General features: G+C 35.9%; 3 protein-coding genes across 4 annotated transcripts; 2 read left to right on the top strand and 1 right to left on the bottom strand.

Annotated features, from left to right (window-relative positions):
* The first annotated feature begins 5,526 nt into the window (after nt 1-5,526).
* LOC142163452 (uncharacterized) lies at nt 5,527-5,883 on the top strand. The gene has a single exon (XM_075220739.1). The coding sequence runs from the start codon at nt 5,527-5,529 to the stop codon at nt 5,881-5,883; it is 357 nt and encodes a 118-aa protein (XP_075076840.1).
* Nucleotides 5,884-9,238: 3,355 nt separating this feature from the next.
* Nucleotides 9,239-12,806, top strand: LOC107765111 (uncharacterized). Its single transcript, XM_016583717.2, has 2 exons — nt 9,239-9,748; nt 10,195-12,806. Exons 1-2 carry the CDS (start codon nt 9,542-9,544, stop codon nt 12,172-12,174), a joined length of 2,187 nt encoding a protein of 728 aa, XP_016439203.2. The 5' UTR covers nt 9,239-9,541; the 3' UTR covers nt 12,175-12,806.
* On the bottom strand, nt 12,518-17,625 carry LOC107765110 (uncharacterized). Of its 2 annotated transcripts, XM_075219944.1 has the most exons (5): nt 17,401-17,625; nt 17,146-17,216; nt 16,338-16,404; nt 15,226-15,312; nt 12,518-12,802 (listed from the first exon to the last, which is right to left on the bottom strand). In XM_075219944.1, the coding sequence occupies exons 1-5, from the start codon at nt 17,507-17,509 to the stop codon at nt 12,723-12,725; spliced, it is 414 nt and encodes a 137-aa protein (XP_075076045.1). In that variant the 5' UTR covers nt 17,510-17,625; the 3' UTR covers nt 12,518-12,722. The 2 variants fall into 2 exon arrangements, with proteins under 2 accessions (XP_075076045.1, XP_016439202.1); XM_016583716.2 differs by lacking the exon at nt 16,338-16,404 and having other exon boundaries at nt 17,401-17,598.
* Nucleotides 17,626-19,569: the final 1,944 nt, after the last annotated feature.

The raw sequence follows: 19,569 nt of genomic DNA on the forward strand, positions 1-19,569 counted from the left end.
GATTACACATCGTTTTGCTATATTGAGGTGACGCGCACGCTAGATGACGAGCGTGGGGTCGTGCACCATTGGGGTTTGTGACTTACTCCGTCCCGAATGACTGTTTTACTGCGTATTTGGTTGAAAATTATTTGCTATCATCATGTTTTGGGCGGAATGCCATATTTGGGCCTCGTGCCAGCTATTTGGACCATTAGGGGATTTTTACTGATATTTCCTCACTGTTTTGATTTTATACTTGTACTCAATCATGCTATATTCTACCGAGGGGTGGATTTTTATGTGTTTATCTATTCTTGCTGCTTTTCTTTTAATTGTTTAACTGTTAAAAAGGTGTTTTAAAGAAGCTTATTCTAAACTAAGGTGTCTTTATATGTTTTCACTGTTTCATTGCTTTTACTAATTTTATACTACTTCTTTATAGCATGCTGATATGCTTTTACGTGATTTCTTATTTTTCATCCCTCATTTATTGTTATTACTCACTGAGTTGGAGTACTCACTTTACTCCCTTCACCCTGTGTGCAAATTCAGGCGCTTCAGATCCCGCTAGCGAGTGTTGATTCTTCCAGCTCAGGCGAATTCAGAGATTTCACTAGGTAGCTGCTCGACGTCCGCAGCCCAGTGCTTCTCCCTCTATCTTATTTTCTCTTTTTTTAGTTCTGTAATAGACTATGTAAACCCTTCATGTTTTTAATGGTGACACCGCGACGTCGGGTTATGTCTATTTCGCAAATTGTCTTATTCACCTTTACTTTGGGATTATTATTATGTTAAAGACTTAATTTGTATTATTTTAACTGCTTAAATGAATTGGGTGTGTGTCATCTGGCCTTGTTTTCACGATAGGCGCCATCACGACCGGGTCCGGGTTTAGGGTTGTGACAGTCTATACATACAAAAATATATATATAGACATTCCAGCTCGAGACTGGTTAGCTGATAAAACCGTCTTAGGTTCGACTTTTCAATTGAGCGGAGGCGAACTAATCAACTTTCTTTAGACTCTATAATCTTGAGTTCTTTTTTTTTACCTGATCAATTTCGAAAAATCGATTTAATTAATCTAGAAATATCAAAAGAAAAAAGATGGGTGTTTATTCTATCAGGAAAAAGGGGAAAGTGCATTTGCTTGAAATAATTTTCATTATAAAATTAACGTTATGTCTCCAATAACAAAAGGTCGCTTACTTTTTGGATACAATCACATATAGCACATGAATCTTATTGAGATAAAAGATAAATTATCTTAGCTTTTATATAGTTTCCATAACTTTAAATATCATTTTAAATGGTGTGCTAGCAACTACAACCACTTGAAACCTTCTTATCTACCACTTTGAAAATATAAAGTGTTTCAAAATCTGTACTATTTAAAAATTCACCAAAGTTTAGCTAGTCTTGAAAATGCTCTCAGGCACATTCTCCATGGATGCTCTCTTTCCTACTTCCTGGGATTGTAGAACTACTCTTTCCGGTGTACCTTCTCATCGAAATCCTCCTTTTCTTTCTTAAAACCTAGTGTTCACTTACTGTGATCACTGATTAAAAGTCATTTTGTTCTTTTTTTTTTAGTTAAAGTCATTTGCTCATCCATACTAACGTGAAAATCCTGCAATGAGGGAGAACAACATCATCTATTTTGCAGTGGGCTTCAAGTCATATGAAATTGTGAGATGCTCATCAAATGATGAAGAATGGTACGAATGGATAGAAAAAGGAAGGAACCTAATTAGAATGACTACATTCAGAGAGAAGATGATGGTGTGGTTGTGCAAAAATTTAAAGGAAGCATCGAAGATGAAGGGAAACTATGTGAAAAGATGGAAAACCAAGGATCATTACTCAGAAATATTCTGTGCGAAGAACTACAACAAATATGGTCGTTATATAACCATCATTAGGGTCCAAGGCAGGGGGAGATCAGTTATTATTGTTCCAGAGGTGGCATTCAATTCAAGATGGTTAGATATTGCAGCAAAAATTGAAAGGTTCATAAATAGCAGGGTAAGGAGGATTGTCATTAATGCTCCCAAAATAATTTAGGAAGGTCTTCTTTACTCAAACACAGGCAGAAATCATAAATGGGCAAGCAGAGAAATGAATAAAGCAGCGGTCCAACAAGAAGGAGACATCATGCGCATCTCTGGTGATTTAACACACAACAATTTGCTAGGCAGGTGCTTGGTGGGGTTCATCCCAAAAGAAAGTTTCAAAATTGCAACTTTATCGGAAATTCGTAGATAGGCATCTAATTCTTGAAAGCAAGCACATGGAACCAATATTTATGAGATGGATCATAATCAGTTTCTTTTCGAATTCTCTTCGAAATTAATCGCTAACCATGTATTGAGAGGCGACTGGTACTGGAAGAAACACAAAGTTAAGCTTCAATGGTAGAATCCGATGGTGGGGTCAGTTCCAAGATATAAGACGATGAACCATTCATGGATTAAGCTAGTAGGGCTTCCGTTACATATATAGTCCCAAAAAGTATTCAAAGAAGTTGGGGAATTTTGTGGTGGCTGGATTCAAACTGAGGAGGAGATGGAACTTAAAAATCACTTGAAATGGGCAAGAATAAAGGTTAGAGGAGATGGATCTGTTGTCCCAAAAGCAATGAAGATAGAATTTGAAGGGGTAGTCTTTGAGATCCAGATCTGTGTGAAGCTCCAGTGAGAACATACATCGGTGCAAATGGAGAAGACAACCATTTGAACCAACGGGTAATAGAGGACAAGCAGATATCAAGGGAGGGGCTCAATGTTATAAAGTTCTGATGGGATACGTGAGGAGTTCGAAACCAGTACAGCCTATCCCTAATAAGTCATGTGATCAGTCACGTGACTCTTTAGTCATATCTAACAAGGCCTCTCAGCAATATAACTTAAAGGAATTGGGCCTAGATTTTTTTGCGCAATTTATATCTAAAGAAAAGGCTTTTAAATTGCCCAATACAAAGCCTATGCCAGATCCTTTTAATGAAGAGGTAGCAGCTATACATTTTGAAAGTTCTGTGGGAAATCAAATAACCACTTACGCAGTGGAGCCCAGGGACAGTAGAAACAACGAAAATCCAGAATAAAAGGAAGAAAAGAGGGACAATGATGGAGATAAGGAAAATCAACAAGAATCTATTCTTGGGGATAATGCTATGTCGATTATTGCTGAGCACGAAGGGAAGGGAGATGATTCAGAGGACTACAACAACATGCACATGCAATCAAAAAAACATGATATATTTGTGGACTGAGCAATTGAAGAAGCAGTGCCTCTAAACCATCAAAGCTTAGAAGTAGAAGAAGATCTGGAATTTGAGGCATCGATTTGGGTGCATCAGAATATCATCAGATTGGGCAAAGAATTTGGGGTGGATTTTAACGGGTGCGAGAGAGAGGAACCAGAGCTTTTCATGAAAATTGACAATAGAAGGCAAGCAAACAAAGGGAGAGAAGTTACACAGGTGGTTCAGACTCCAAAGAAAAAAGGATTCAAAGAGCTTAAAGGTCTGGATATTAGAAGTAATTTCAAGAGTAATAGAACTAGAAGCAGGAGGGGATGCATTATCAGTCATGGCCAATGTTAGTGACCATTATATCATGGAATGTTAGGGGACTTAATAGAGTTAGAAAAAGGAGATTGATTAAAAGTTTGATACTTAGTTGGAAGGCAGAGATTTTTTGTTTCTAAGAATATAAAATATAAGGGGATATCAGGGAGATAGTAAAATAATTATGGGGTAATAGATGGGTGAAATTTGCACCAACTAGAAGCTAATGGGACTAGAGGTTGTATTGTAGTAATGTGGGATGGTAGAATATGAAAGGGGGATGGATGGTGCGTGGGAGCACATATAATTACCTATAAATTTTTAGGTAAGACTCAGGAATACACATGGTATCTTTCAGCCGTGTATGCTCCTAATGACACAAGAAAGAGGGAGGAAGTTTAGTGGGAACTGGTAGGTGCAAGAGGTCTTTTTAGTGGACCTTGGGTGGTATGTGGGGACTTCAATACTGTAAGGTTCCCATCAGAGAAGAAGAATTGCTCCAGAATCAAGAGCTATGACTGAGTTTTCAAATTTTATTGAAGACATTGAACTGGTAGACATCCAGCTATCAGGAAAGTACACATGGAGAAAAGGTGACAGGCATGTAATAGTAGCTAGACTGAATAGATTCTTGATTTCTGCTGACTGGAATGAAGACTTTAGAAACATAAAACAATTATTGCTTCATAGAGTTACTTCAGACCATTCCCCACTGATGATTCAATGTGGTACTTGGGATCCAGTCAAATCATACTTTAAGTTTGAGAACTGGTGGCTACAGATTGAAGGATTCAAAGATAGAATACAAGAATGGTGGAACTCTTTCACTTGTGAAGGAAGGCCTGATTTCATTCTAGCTTTTAAACTTAAAGCCTTGAAAGCAAAGCTTAAATAATGGAGCAAAACTCTCCAAGGCAACTTAGCATTACAGAAAGCAAGTATCCTCAGCCAACTTGCAGAGCTGGAAGAGTTACACGACCAAAGGAGCCTGACAGAGAAGGAAATATTCATAAAAACTTCATTGTCCATAGAGTTTGAGGAGATTGCAAACCATGAAGAAGTAGCATGGAGACAAAGATCCAGGGCCCTTTGGTTAAAAGAAACAGGAACACCAAGTTCTTCTATAGAACAGCTAATGCTCACAGGAGATATAACAATATTGATCAGTTGATAGTATAAAGGGAATCTTTGCAGAATCCTGAAGATATCAAGGGGGAAGGTATCAGATTTTACCAAAAGCTCTACACGAAAGAAGAGGAGTGGAGGCCACTAGGTACCATCAGAAATAACCAGATGATTACACCAAAAGATAACTTAATGCTACAAAGTCCATTTGGAGAACAAGAGATATGGGATAGTGTAAAGGCATGTGCTGGAGACAAAGCACCTGGCCCAGATGGATTCTCAATGGCCTTCTTCACTAACTGTTGGGATGTGGTTAAAAGGGAAGTGGTAGCTGTTGTTCAGAACTTTTATGACCAAGGAATATTTGAAAAGAGCCTTAATGCTACTTTTGTGGCTTTGATTCCTAAGAAGGTGGGGGCCAAAGAGCTGAGAGACTTCAGGCCTATCGGTTTGATAGGCAGTATATACAAGATTATTTTCAAGTTATTGACTAAGAGGCTCAAGAAGGTGGTCAACAAACTGGTGGATTCTCAACATATGGCATTCACAAGAGGCGGACAAATCATGGATGATATCCTAATAGCTAATGAATGTGTTAATACAAGGAAAACAAGCAAGGAACCTGGGATACTATGCAAGCTGGATATAGAGAAAGCATATGATCATCTGAACTGAAATTTTCTCCTTCAAACCCTCAGGAAAATGGGCTTTGGTGGAAGATGGATTAATTGGATAAAATTCTGCATCTCTACTATGAGCTTTTCAGTACTCATTAATGGAGCACCAACTGGGTTTTTTCGTTCTCAGAGGGGTCTGAGACAAGGGGATCCCCTTTCTTATTCATTATTGTCATGGAAGGATTGAATGATATGCTGAAAAGAGCTCAGACAAACAATTGTATCAGGGGCTTCAAGGTAAATTGTAGGGCTGATAGCAACATGATGATTTCCCACTTGCAGTATGTTGATAACACATTGGTGTTTTGTGAAGCTGATAGAGAACAACTGAAAGTACTAAGGGTGATCTTCATTCTTTTTGAAGCCACCTCTGGGCTATACATAAATTGGTACAAAAGCTTCATTTATCCAGTCAATGAGGTAATAGAGCCACAAAGTCTTGCTGATATTCTTGGTGGGAATGTAGGTGACTTGCCTACTGTATATTTGGGAATGTCATTGGGAGCCAAGAGCAAATCAAAAGGAATTTGAAATGGAGTGCTGGTGAAGTGTGAAAAGAAGCTAGCAAACTGGAAGAATCAATATCTATCTATGGGGGTAGACTAACCTTGATTAACTCTGTATTTGATGTCATGCCTACTTATATGATGTCTCCATTTCCAATTCCAGTCAATGTAGTGAAGAGAATTGATGCATTAAGAAGAAATTTCTTATGGGAAGGAAACAGTGAGAAGAAGAAGTTCCATCTGGTTAAATGGAACTATCTAACTACTAGCAAGAAGACATGGGGATTGGGAATCAAAAACCTGAGAGTTCAGAATCAGAGTTTGATGATGAAGTGGCTATGAAAATTTGCGGGCATATGAGCAATCATTGTGGAGAGAGGTAGTTAGGGAGAAGTATGGAATGGAAGGAAAATGGACCACCAAACCAGTGAGAAGTCTATATGGTGTCTGTTTGTGGAAGTCAATTAGGAATTTGTGGCCAAAAGTGATTAACAAATTCAAGTTCAAAGTAGGAAATGGTATGAAGATTTCCTTGTGGGGTGACAATTGGTTAGGCCAAGGACCTTTGAAGCTACTCTTTCCTGACATATATACGTTGAATCAACAACAACAAGCAACATTAGATGAGGCATGGACTAATCAAGGTTGGAATCTTACCTTCAGAAGACTTCTAAATGATCGGGAGATTGACAGAGTAATTGAGTTTTGCAATACTTTGGAGCTATTCAGTGGAATCAAATCTAATCAATATCTCATCATATGGTAAGGGAATAGGCACGGGAAGTTTTCTGTTAAGTTTGCTTATAAGAAATTCCTTACAAGGTTGCTTGCTTTACATGGTTACTAGCAAAAGAAGCGGTTCTAACACAAGATAATCTAATTAAAAGAGGATTTCACTTGTGCTCTAGATGTTGCTTATGTAGAGAGGAGGCAGAGACAATTAGTCATCTCTTTTTGCATTGCAAATTCACTATACAGATATGGAGAATTTTTATCAGCTTAAGGAGAATTTAATAGGCAATGCCTGGAAGAATTGTTGATGTTCTAGCTGCTGGAATAAAGAGGGCAACCTTTCTAGTTATAAAGAAAGATGGAGAATTGTCTCAGCCTGCATATGGTGGACAATCTGGGAAGAGAGAAACCAGAGATGTTTTGAATACAAGTCGAGTAACATCCAGAAGACAAAGATGAAATTTTAGCTCTTTTCTGTTTTTGGTGTAAAAGAAAGTTTTTGGAGGATCATGAATCCATTTTTGATGTTCTAGATTCCTTGTGAGAAGACCAAGGATTATAAGTATTTTTATTTTCTTTTTAGGCACTCCTTTTGTAATTATGGGTGATTTCACAAATTTAGTGAAGGCTATATATTAATATAAACATATGTTACCTTCTCCAAAAAAAATCGTACTATTTTGAGTTGAATAATATAATATGAAAACACTTTTTGTAGTTCCACTCTATTTCAAATAATTAGTGAAGTTAGAGATATTTTATTATCTAACTAAAATTATTAGAATTTAGCCAACTTTTAAATTGAACTGATAAATTAATTATTTTGCAGTGTAAAGAGAAAATTTGGATAAAATACTCTAACCAAAAATACAGAATCACTCCAACAATCGAAGCTAGACCTCGATACTTTTATATGTAAAACTTCATCATACTATACTAGAATTCGCAAATTTCTCTACAGGTGAAAATTAAAAATTTTGTGTTGTACTTCAAAATTTTTACATGTACTATATTGGATTTCAATATGGGAATATAACATGCTACTAACATCTACATGGAAACACTAGCTCTCTTCTATGGGGTAAAGTTTGCCTTGGAAAACAAAACTTAGTGCCATTAACTATCGAAACTGACTTTCAAGAACTAATCAGTTTATTATCTAACGATAATTGTCTCTACGAAAATTTGATTGATGATTGCAAGTCCCTATTATATGATGCGGGTAATCCAACCCTAAAGCACGTGTATAGAGAAGCTAATGGAGTGGCGGACTAATTAGCAAAAAATACATGTAGCTTGGACGTTTTTGAAAATCTTTTGTTGTACCCGACTCCCCCTCCCCTATCTTTCATGCTTTTGTTAGAGATAGTATGGGCATTATGTTACCTAGACTAGTCTCATTATGCAATGAACCTTAAAGTAGTTTTTATTTCGAATAAAAGTCTTTTATTACCAAATATAAATGCTAAATATCCTTGGATATTTTGCTGATGTCACAGTGAATGATGATTTACCATTAACATCTTAATATCAAGTTTGAGTAAGCATTAGAAAAAAATTATCAACTTTTGAGTATTTGTCCTTTGAGTTTTTATGCAATAGTGGGGTTGGGAGTTTACTTAGATGGTATCAGAGCCATTCTTGTGTCAACCTTGTTGATGGTGGGTCAGAGTTCAACTGACTTTAGGCAAATCCCGGTTAGGCGGGGCAAACCTCAGTAAGCGAATCTCATGCAGTGGGGCAAATCTTACCGAGGGCCCTAAGTCTATAAGAAGGGGTGTATGTAACATCCCAGACTTTAAACAGAGTTTCACGTCGGCAAAACACAAGAGGGATACTGGGTATATAAGTTAACATATTTTAGACACTAGTGACGTGTTTTAAACCCGTGAGGGCTTAGGCCCATAGCAGACAATATCACTAGCGGGCTGGGCTGTTACATGCAGCCTATACAGCTCTAGTCTATGCAATATGGAGAGTCAGGAATGAAGCGGTATGGAATGATCGGGTAACAAGAACTCAAGTAATTTGCAAGCAAATAAAAGAGAAATGTAGATACAAAACCCTTAGTTTAGAAAATAGAAGCAAAAGACAGATGGAACGGATTCAAAACTTGTACAGAAAGATAGATTTAGACACAAAGAAATAGATAGATGAACTGATTACTATTCATTACTAATCAGTTACAGTTAGTATAGGACTTTTGTAATTGGGGCTGTTTTAGTAGGTGATTAATAAGATTTCTTTCTTTTAACCAAAAAATAAAATAAAAATGCAACTCCTTAGTTATTTGGTCAAGCAATCTGTTGCTTATGTTTTCGGTCAATTACTGGTTTGAAGCCTTTTACTTTTGTCCTTTTTCTTTTTCCAAAATTTGCCATAGATGACACTGAAACGACTGGAGAAAAAAAAAGGAAAAGTAGAAGCCACTGTCGCAAGTATGCAAAAACAAATGCAGAGCCCTGGTTGATCACAAATGCGGTGTTGCAGTTTTTACCTGCCTCAGTTAGTTGAACCACTTAAAAAGTTGAAAGCCAACTCTCTTGCAACGAAAGACGAGAATTCAGAGGATAATCAGAGTAATTAGGCAAAAGAACGTATTATTAATTAAAAAGAAATGCTAAAAGTGCGCCAGAATCAGTGGCCTTTTGTACAGACCCCATGCCATGCACATTTATCCTTCAAAGCCTTGTTATTTCCGCTGCTCTTTTCCTTAAGCTGCTTCCATGTGTTTGTGTGTGTGTGTGAGACAGAGAGAGAGAGAGAGAGAGAGAGAGAGGCAGTTTGAAAACCTCTTTGGGATGACCAGCAACATGCAATATGTGACATTCTCTGTTGGCATATAGGAAGAGCTGAGAGAGAGATTGAGGCCATTCTTGTTCTCCATTCCTATACATTTCTTGAGAGAGAGAGAGAGAGAGAGAGTGTGTGTGTGTGAGAGAGAGAGAGAGATGGCAAAGGGGGGAAGCATGAAGGGGCACATGCAGAGTCAGAACAATGGGAGTAGAGGAAGAACATATGCAGTGCTGGTGCTTCTGGCATTTGGGGCTGCTATTTTTGGAGTTATGATTCTCCACAAGCTCAGGGAGAGGCGTATCTTCAACCTCCTTGTCAAGGATAAAGAAAGTGAACTCAACGACCTTAAATTCCTATTGCAGGTACTTCTCTCACTCTGTTGTTAGTGTGTGTGTGTTGTGTTGTGGGGGGGTTGTGTGTGTGTGTAGACAATAACAATTGTCCTGAACCAACATCAAGTTCCATGTAACAATGCTACATCACTCTATTGTTTTCTTTTTGCAAATAAAATGAAACTAATACAGGAAATCCGAACAAGGACATCTTATTCTTTCTGTTAATAGAGGAAAAACACACAAACAAGGACATCTTTTAATAAATGCAGTCCTCTAATTTTATGCAACTATTATAGTTAAGCATGATACCAGCTGAAACGTATGATGTGTATAGCAAAGATGAACCTTAGGAAACAAAACAATATGAACTATCAAGACACAAATTGCAAGATCTGTATCTTCTACCACATTTTTGTGTATTTGCAAGTTCATTATGTTACACAAGCTAATGTTAGTTGTCACCTGTGGGACAGAAAGAAAGAGAACATACACAAGAAGCTAAAAGGAAAACAGAGGAAATGAGATCCAAAATACACTCACTTCGTACTCAGAAAAGGGATCTCGACAGCAGGATCTTGGAGATGAAATCAACAATCTCTTCCCTTAAAGATGAACAAAGAATAATTGAAGCGGCTCTCAAGGAAAAGCAGGATGAAATCAAGATGCTTAGAGAAAAACATATGGAAACAAACCCAGATAATTCCCATGTTAAGCTTCTTTCTGAATCATTGCGACAGAAGGAAGCTGAAGTTGAGGATTTAAAACACCGTCTTGAATTACCTGTAAAGGTCTGGTCAGTGAGTGCAGATGATCCATCAAATCCACCTATAAACTTCACCACCAAGGCTACTGAAAGAAAAGAAGCAAGTGAAGGAGAAACAGAAGAATCACATCAATCCTTTAGGAGAGATGACCAGAAGAATTCAACAGAAAATATACAGAGAACTGCTGATGAATCTGCCCTCAGTCGAAATGAAGGTACAAGGCAAGGTGAAGACAGAGGACAAGCACAAGATGGAGAGACATCTGCTGACAGGAAGAGCAATATTGGAGAACAGGAGTCTCAGGAGTTGAGAACTGATCAAGAAGATGTTCCAGGCAACAGAAGCACCAGTTTTCAGAATTTGGATGGCCAAAGAGAGGCTGCTGACAGTTCCAAAGCTGGGGAAAACTTCCTAGAAGAGAAAAGGTACAATAGCAGAAATGCAACTGTGGAATCTATCAATCATAGTGGTCTAGTGCAAAAGCAAATCAATGAAGTTGGTGTAGTAGATGCCCCAGACTGGAAAGAACATGGAAGAGCACTGGAAGATGATCAAGGAAATTTTGCGGATTCTCAAGGTAATAACCAGCAGTCTGGACGGAAGGACAATCCCAAGAGTAGAGATAGATCAAGAGTGAACCAGGAGAACATAAGAAAGACAAAAGGGAAGAGCCGACGAATAATTGCAGAGAGCAAGGTCACTGAAAGTGGAGGGCTTCCTGAAAAGAGAAGCATTGTAAGCATGAGAAACAGAAAGTTCTTTGAAGAAATGCATGGAAGTGAAACAAATGAGAGAATGGGAGGCAGTAAACAGGAGAAACAGGAACATCAGCAAGATCAAAATATGGACCTAAACAGGAATAACGGATCTGCTCCAGAAAATCAAAGGATTGACATGACCGATAAAAATCAGCAATTTAAAGATTTGGAGGAAACTTTTGGAAACCAAATCAGGTCAGAACAAGAACAGAGACCAGAAATGGGCAGACAGCAAATGCAAGATGATAGCTCAAACCTCGATGAAGCTCCACCACGTAACGCATTACTTAACCCTGAGAAATCTGCAGGTGCCAAAGAAAGTAGCCAAGGCAGGAAAGCTAACACAAATGAGAAAATTGAGAAAGGGCAAGAAAGAGAAGTCAAAGACGCAGAATCTGAGATAGCCCAGAGCTCTCAGGAAGTGCATGCGAAGATAGCTGTTTCTGAGGTCAACAGAGTTCCAAAAGAGGTCAGAAATAGAAAACCAGATGAAACTGCACAATCACAAGGCGCAACAGGCATCAATAGAAAACGTCAAGACCAAAAACAGGCTGTCAATCTTCACAATTCTCCAGAACATGCAAATATTGCTGAAAGAGACGTCAAAGCAGATGACCTTCAGTTTGAGAATAATCAAGAAACAGAAGGACAGCTAGACCAGTCTAAAGGAATTTCACAAGAGACCAGAGATCAAAAACCCAATAGAAATGCACAATCAGAAGAGAAAAACACCACTGTCCTTAAAGATACAGAGCAAAGGCTGGCCAGCAGCCTTCACAGTTCTTCCGCACATGCGAGAAATGCTGTAAGGGCTGTAAAAGATGGCAACCTTGACCCGGAGAATGATAAGGAAACAGAAGATGCAGACCATTCTGCCAATTTGGAAGAGGGGGAAGAAGACAAGGACCAAACAGCTGAGCCTGAATTTTAGGTATATAGTTGCCTGACAGAATGCCAAATGCTTTGTTTCATTTCAATGTTAGATCATCATGTTTTTAGTTTAGTATATTGTAAAGAAGATACTTGCGTCTTCTTAATTTCTCCAGCAGTTGAGTATGCTTATGAATGTTCAATCACTGTGATTTAGTTAAATTACTCTATTGTTTGACATTTTCACTAACCAACTACCAGTGAGAATAATTTGCATACTCCACTAGAAATACGTTAAGATTAGTGAATCTCCAAAGCTTTTAAGTAGATAGGATCTTCCAATTAATGCGTACACAATTTCCAGACTAACATGATTAAGATGACAATGAAGAAAGAAAAGCAAATGGAGAAAAACCAGTTCCACTTATCATAGCATAAGAAAGAAAGAAAGAAAGAACTGTACTACAGTGCTGATGCGACCAACTTTAGCCCACCATTTAGTAGCTCAGAAGCTATCTGGTGCTTTGTATAAAAAGAAGAAAGTTCATACAATGAGAGTTGAAGTTATCAGTGTCATGTCCAATAAATTGGATTATTAGAGAGAACTTCTCAATTTAGGACATGAAATATCCCAACCATAGCATGATACGACGTAAATTCCCACCTTATTGTGATGCTTGCACCAAATTCTGCACAAATAAAAAATAAAATAGGATATCATTCCTCTTTAACAGAGAAAAACTCACCCTTGTTTGCAGGGCAGGTAAAGGACACCCAAAAAGAAGCGATTATCATATCAGAAAATAATTCCTAATCTGCTATTATTTCAACTGACACAACTTCACTACACCAAATTTTAAAATTCGCATAGAATCTAATTCTATCTGGCATCGCACAGCTGGAAATTCTTGTTCTATTCAGGTATCAAAAATTGAGTTTTAATTAATTGCAGTGTTGTCAAAGGCTCATTTAAGGCGCGATTAAGCCCTGAAGCTCAAAAAAGCTCAGGGAGGGCACTCCGCCTCGCTTAAGTTGCGGTTTAGCATAGTCAAAGCACTAAGGCTGCCTGATTCCGCATGGGTTCTATCTTGATTGGAGCGGTCTTAATAACAAATAGAATTGGCATATAAATGTATTAGTTGTTAAAGAAAACATTATGAATGAATTTGTTACTTTTTTTTCTTGAATAACATATACTCCCTCCGTTCCAGTTTATGTGAACCTATTTCTTTTTTGGTCCATTCCAAAAATAATGACCCCTTTCTAAAAAAAAAATTCTGATAAGGTAAAGGTTTCCCCTTTCTAAATTTGGAAACAATCTAGCGTAAACTTCCAATTCTACCTTTAATGAAAAGCTTTTATAACCACACAAATAGTCTGGACCCTTTCTGACATGTTTAGGAGCACAAATTCCAAAAGTCTTCATTTTTTCTTAAACTCCGTGCCCAGTCAAATAGGTTCACATAAATTGGAACTGAGGGAGTATAATTACTTTAAATGCGCTTTGCAACTAAAGCCCCAATAGACCTGGAGCGTTTTTAGAGCTTTTCGCCTTTGACAACACTAATTATTTGCTTGCTTATATGAACTATCATCAATATGAGAATTCACTTAAATGTAAACCTTGCAGGACTTTTTTCTTCTTTCGAGATTAGGGTACACACTAAGTAAATATATTAGTATTTGTTTCTGAAGAAAGGTTTTATCAACAGTATACTCGAACCTCTTTCTTTCTTCTAATTGAAGAAATCCCTACCTAACCAAGTTTGTTCGAATTTCCATTTCTCACATTTCTTATGACCGTAAAGAATCTGTAGCAATGTTATTAAACAAGAAAAGCTTCTTCAAAAAGTACTAGGGAAATGTGTTGGATATTTTCAACAAAGAAAATGCATTTGGATTATTTAACCTATTTCTTGAGCAAATGAAACAGCAATAAGTATCATCTATTATTCAGAATAGGTGAACCCATAGAACTGCATATGGAAAGGAGGCATGTTTGTAACTTTAAAATACCAAATGGCCACATGACTCCAATATGATATAACTAACTGCTTGAATAAAAAAACTTTGGCGCTTGACACCTCTATAAATCCCCCAAAACGCCACCTCCAGTCTTTCTTCACTTCTCCCTCCTTGCACTTAAAATAGACAAAATTTACCAAACACAATGGAAGCTTAAGAATTGTTCTTGTTCTCACTATGTCTAGCCCTTCTAATCATATATCTAAGGTGATACACTCTCTATCTTCCCTCACTGATACGGGAACTTACATTTTCAATCATTCAACTGTGCCTCAATTTCAAATTAGTTAGGCCTGACTATATGAAACATTTGCATCCAATTGACTTTATTCGAGTCACTCAATATTCAAATTTCATCAAATTTAAACCATTTTTAGCAGGCCATCAAGCTTTTGTGATCCTCCTAATTTATCCGAATTTGAAACCGGCAACGCTTTGCGAAGCTCAAGCAAAGTTAGGTAAAACCTATTCTTTGATGCATGAAAATTGTGTGCCAAGAAAATTGCATGAAAACTGATAGACTACACTTGTTAGCAATGACCAATCATATGCCCTATTACATAATTAATTATACACTTGGCCAGGAAAAGTTTAGCCGAAAACTATTTGAGCATGATGTTGTAATAGTGTTATTTCTCTTTGCACCAGCGACCATCAGGAAGAGGGCAGTTATGGAGCGAAATACAAATTAAGTGCCCTTTTTGCAAGTTTCACGTTCACTATTTTTAATAAAGAACGCCACAAAGCATCTCTTTAGGAACTTATAGAGACACGGACTGCTGGTACATGGTTTTTAACAAAGAAGACATTGAAGTTTCCTGATTCAAGCTTGGTTCCCAAACAGCAATTCAATGCTTTTTCGTTAGATGTTCCAGATAGCCTTTTAATGTTTTAAACAGGCTATTGAATTTACTCGACACTCTCTTCTCAGTCTCATCCTAGGTTCATTGATATTCTAACTAGATTGAGCAATCTATTGAAAAACATTACTTATAGCAGATATGATTGACTCTGTTTCCTCAATCAATTTATCTCAATTTATATGATTGAGCAATCTATGTGCACTTTCAACAGAACAGACAAGTACCTCTTCTTTGTTCTTCTTGCCTCCAGTGAAGAGTTTGTACCCACCATAGAAAAGCAAGCCCCAACCGGACAAAGACACAATCACAAACTGCAAAGACCAAGAGAAATATTATTGCAAGTTTTTGCATTTACATTCCAAAAAACATCAACAGATAACCTTTGCATTTACATTCCAAAAAACATCAAAAGATAACCTTTCCATTTACTTTCCAAAAAGCATCAAAAGGCAACCTTACTAAGGTTAAGAATGTGAATTTCCAAATACAGATTTAATAGGAATAAGGTTGATCCTATTTTAGGACTCTAGTTTAGCCAAATAGGATCAAATTGGGTCCAAAAATGGGCTAAACCTATATTAGTTTTACACCAAAAAGAATTGAAACAAAAGTAGTCGGGGTTTAGTTTGGTCAAGGAAAACAAGCACCAGCTCTCCTAACACATTTCTCTATTTTGTTTCTTTTCAATTTTTTCAAATTACTCTTTAGTTATTTGGAAAAAGCACACTTTCTCGTATCATATATGAGATATGTCATACAAACTTTATATAAATAAGCGTAATTTACTAGGTTTTTCAAAGTAAGATCGAACAAGATCATGATCACTAACAGTGATAAATTGGATATGTACAGTTGCACTAAAAATTCCATTTTGCATTTATTTATTTCGATAAAACTATACTTATGTCAAAAAACAAAGCCTCAACATTGCTTAAACTCAATACTGAGCTATATGTACTTCTATTATCCTGTTTTCTCTTTATGACTACTGTAAGTGAGATTAAGGGTTCTAGAAAACTTTTCTAGTAGTTACTGATTCTGTTCCCATGGACTCTTTTAGTACCTATTCATCCTTGATATGGATGTGTCTAGGCACATTCAAGTTGCTCCGCTGATATTATCTTCTTCTTCTTTTCTTTTCTTTTTTAATTAAAAGTGATATGTCTTTCCTACCTTGACTATCCATCAAGTACTCGCTATCCCCACCGACATAGCTACCAGGTAACACCTACTCTGTTGGTAGTGCCTTAACAAAGTCTTTGATACAAAGACATTTTGAATGCATAGTGTACAGATTGTTCAAATCTAAATTACCTATTTACATATACTATCATACCTAGTCTTTCCACAGTTAAAAAACCAGCTTCATTGTCTTCAATACTCCGTCCTGGTTCATGTAACACCTTGTTATTTTAGAAATCCCACAATAAGTTATACTCTTCAAATTGAATTTAAGTTATATACACTGAGTAATGCATTCTTTACATTATCAGTATAATTTAATTTGTTATTCCAACTTACCATTTATATTACATTACCAATCAGCGTTATTAAATAGCCTTTTAAACATGATTGTGTAAAAAAAATTGTAAATATTTTTTGAATCGTCAGTAATTGAACTCTTTCAAGTTACAAGTTTGATTTTGCATGATTATTACAAGAAGAACTGAATATATAATTTTGTATAGCATTTTTTCCGAGAATATGTGGCATCATACAATAATATTTTTTTGGAAATTTTGAATCCTATGATATTCCGAGTCGCAATTGCCAAACTAGCACAAGCATTAATTCGGTAAATCTCCAAAAACAAATTACTCCTTTTGAACAAACAATCAAGAAAATGGTAAAAACTACACCCGCATACAGTGTTTACACCAAATCAATAAAATGCCACACATGTGTCTTTCATACACACATTTACGAATTAATCATTGTTTAGTGATATGTATTATTACTTTAATGTTTGTTGGCTGAGGTTAAATTGCTTGATTTGGTGTAAACAGAGCGTGCGTATAAGTTTATACCAACGAAAATTAATCTATTACATTTATAAAAAAAAATATGGAAAAAGAAAAAAACAATTAAACTATCACAAAACAAAGTTTCATCCATAACGTGGATTTTATAGTAAGAGAACTAACATGTTCTTCCTTCCATTGGGCAGGATTCATCGGCTCTGACCAGCAATTGACCTTAGGAGGCCCGTGATGATCTGTTAGAATTTTTCACATTTCAATACCATCAATGAATCAAAAAAATAGAGCTACAAGAATAAATCAAATGATTGTATATTCCTGGATCAACAATTAATGGAAATGAATCGGTCCAGAGATGTTACGCATCTGATTAAATCGATCAAAAAAATTGAGAAACAGAGAATAAGAGAACATTATTACCAGCTGCGCCGGCAAGGCCACGGCGCTGAACGAGAGAAGAAGTGGTTGAGGAGGGGAAGCGAGTGAAGGCCGCCGCTCGACGAGCCGCCGTTGTCAACGAAGTAGCCATGGCTTTGTTTGTTCTGGGATCGAAGAGAGAAAGAAAATAAAATTAGCTCGGGATGTAGGCTTCAACTGGACAAGGGCTTAGAGTGGGAATTAAGGTCTATGAAACGACGTAGCTTACAGTTTTGTTGCTTTTTTTTGTTCCATTTTCCTCCCTGCTACATTTTATATACGGGACAAAGGCCAAATATAACACTGTACCATTACGATGGTTTGAATTTAAATATGCCTTGTCATTATATTATTGGTTCAAATATAATTTTTTTTGATTAAGTTTATCTAAAGTCGATATGCAATCCTATGTGACACTAATGTTTGATGAATGGATGTCACGTTGGCTTGCTACCTTAGCGCTCCTAACCTATGTTACCGCTCCCTTTTATTTTTTTTCCATCACTAAAATTTACTTCCAGTCCATCACTATTACCAGTACCATAAAAAATATAGTATTTCAAATTTTAATCTTTTATATATGGATTAGGGCCGCTGAGGTGGCATGCCACGTAAGATTGGATGTCTACCTTGAACAAACTTAACAGAAAATTTGAACCAATAATATTACGGCAAGAATATATTTAAACCCAAAATATAACAAAATATATATTTAAACCTTTTCTCACAGTAGATAGATAGATTTGGCCCTTTGCCATTTTATATACACATGGTTAACTGGGCATTAGATGTAAAAGAAAAGATTGAGTTTTGAGGCGTACTAAAATTAGTTTACCGTTTGTGGTCTTAAACATGATAATTTTTTATTATAATATATATTATTAAAAGTTAAAAAAATTAACAAGAAATGTTTCATCTTCTGAACCAGTCTAAAAAAAAGTTATTGACGTTCAATTTTTTTGGTTAAAAGTAGCATACAATTTATATATCTATACCTATACTATATTAAAAGCACGAAATCCCTTAGCGAAATGTCGTTCACCTCTTTTACCCTTTTAAAATAGTCTTCACAATAGACAAAATTGTAATTTAGTTTTTATTTTCCTAATACTTAGACTTTGAAATCAATTAAAAATCTTTATTATTCTTAACTACTTATTGCCTTAATTATATTTGAACTACTATCCTTTTGTGTATGAACTACGTATTATATAACACTTTTTCGTTTCCTTATAGTTTCTTACGGCAATTTCCATATAAATATGTTTTAGGTATTCATTCTTCTGACAGGGAACTTATTCTTATAAGGGGAAACTTCTATAAATTGTAACTATTAAAAGTAAGAGGCATGTACTTAATAAAAAATAATAATTATTGAATGTAATTTTGAAATATTATTCAAAAATTAATTAAGAGAAAAATTATGATCGAGTTAAAAAATTATCTATATTTTCTATGTTATTTTGACAGCACAACGCCCCAATACAAAAACAAAACAAAAAAAATCTTTAAATTAACTAAGTAGATAAAGAATCTAATTCAATTCTTTTTCAAAATCTTCATAAGTAAAATTATTTTTTAAGTTGATAAAACTTCTAAGTTACATAAATTTATTTTCACAAGAAGAGCACTAGCAGTAAAAGAAATTAGAAATAGCAAAATTAGCTATATTATGGTATTATTTGTTACTTGCTTGACTAATTAATTTGAAAGACACTTTTGAACAGTACTTTTAAGTATTATTCTCAAAAGTAATTTTCATAAAAATGCTTTTAAAAAAAAACTATTTTCTGCTTCTCAAAAACTATTTTTTCCTTTCTAAAAACTTGGCCGAATATTTTAACTTTAGAAAAAAACACTTTTAATAATAAAAAACTTGGCCAGACAAGGATATAGACTGCAAGCAAAAAAAATACCATAGTCAATATTAATGTTTCTAATTTATGTAACACAGATATAAAACACCACCAAATATCATAAAGTAAAGCATGTTTCGTAAAATTTGTATCGAGAAGCTACAAGTCTGAAATTATAAACCATTGCAGAGAAGCCATGGGAGTTGGGACCCTAAATTTTATTAAAATTCCACCTGGGCAGAAGTTGTAAACTTGTCTTTGAATGGGTATGTCTTCTCTTCTTCCTATCGGCCAAAATGTGTGTGTTTTCTTATTT

This window comes from Nicotiana tabacum, chromosome 8 (assembly GCF_000715075.1).
Source record: "Nicotiana tabacum cultivar K326 chromosome 8, ASM71507v2, whole genome shotgun sequence".
Classification (NCBI taxonomy): domain Eukaryota; kingdom Viridiplantae; phylum Streptophyta; class Magnoliopsida; order Solanales; family Solanaceae; genus Nicotiana; species Nicotiana tabacum.

Bases quoted from the DNA above. Each gene is read 5' to 3' on its own strand.
- LOC107765111 (XM_016583717.2), top strand. From the start codon at position 9,542: ATGGCAAAGGGGGGAAGCATGAAGGGGCACATGCAGAGTCAGAACAAT. The intron at 9,749-10,194 runs GTACTTCTCTCA...CCTGTGGGACAG, and splicing joins ACCTTAAATTCCTATTGCAG to AAAGAAAGAGAACATACACA.
- LOC142163452 (XM_075220739.1), top strand. From the start codon at position 5,527: ATGGAAGGATTGAATGATATGCTGAAAAGAGCTCAGACAAACAATTGT.
- LOC107765110 (XM_075219944.1), bottom strand. From the start codon at position 17,509: ATGGCTACTTCGTTGACAACGGCGGCTCGTCGAGCGGCGGCCTTCACT. The intron at 15,313-16,337 runs GTATGATAGTAT...TGGTCTTTGCAG, and splicing joins TTTAACTGTGGAAAGACTAG to TTTGTGATTGTGTCTTTGTC. The intron at 12,803-15,225 runs GTACTTGTCTGT...TTATTTGTGCAG, and splicing joins GCAAGAAGAACAAAGAAGAG to AATTTGGTGCAAGCATCACA.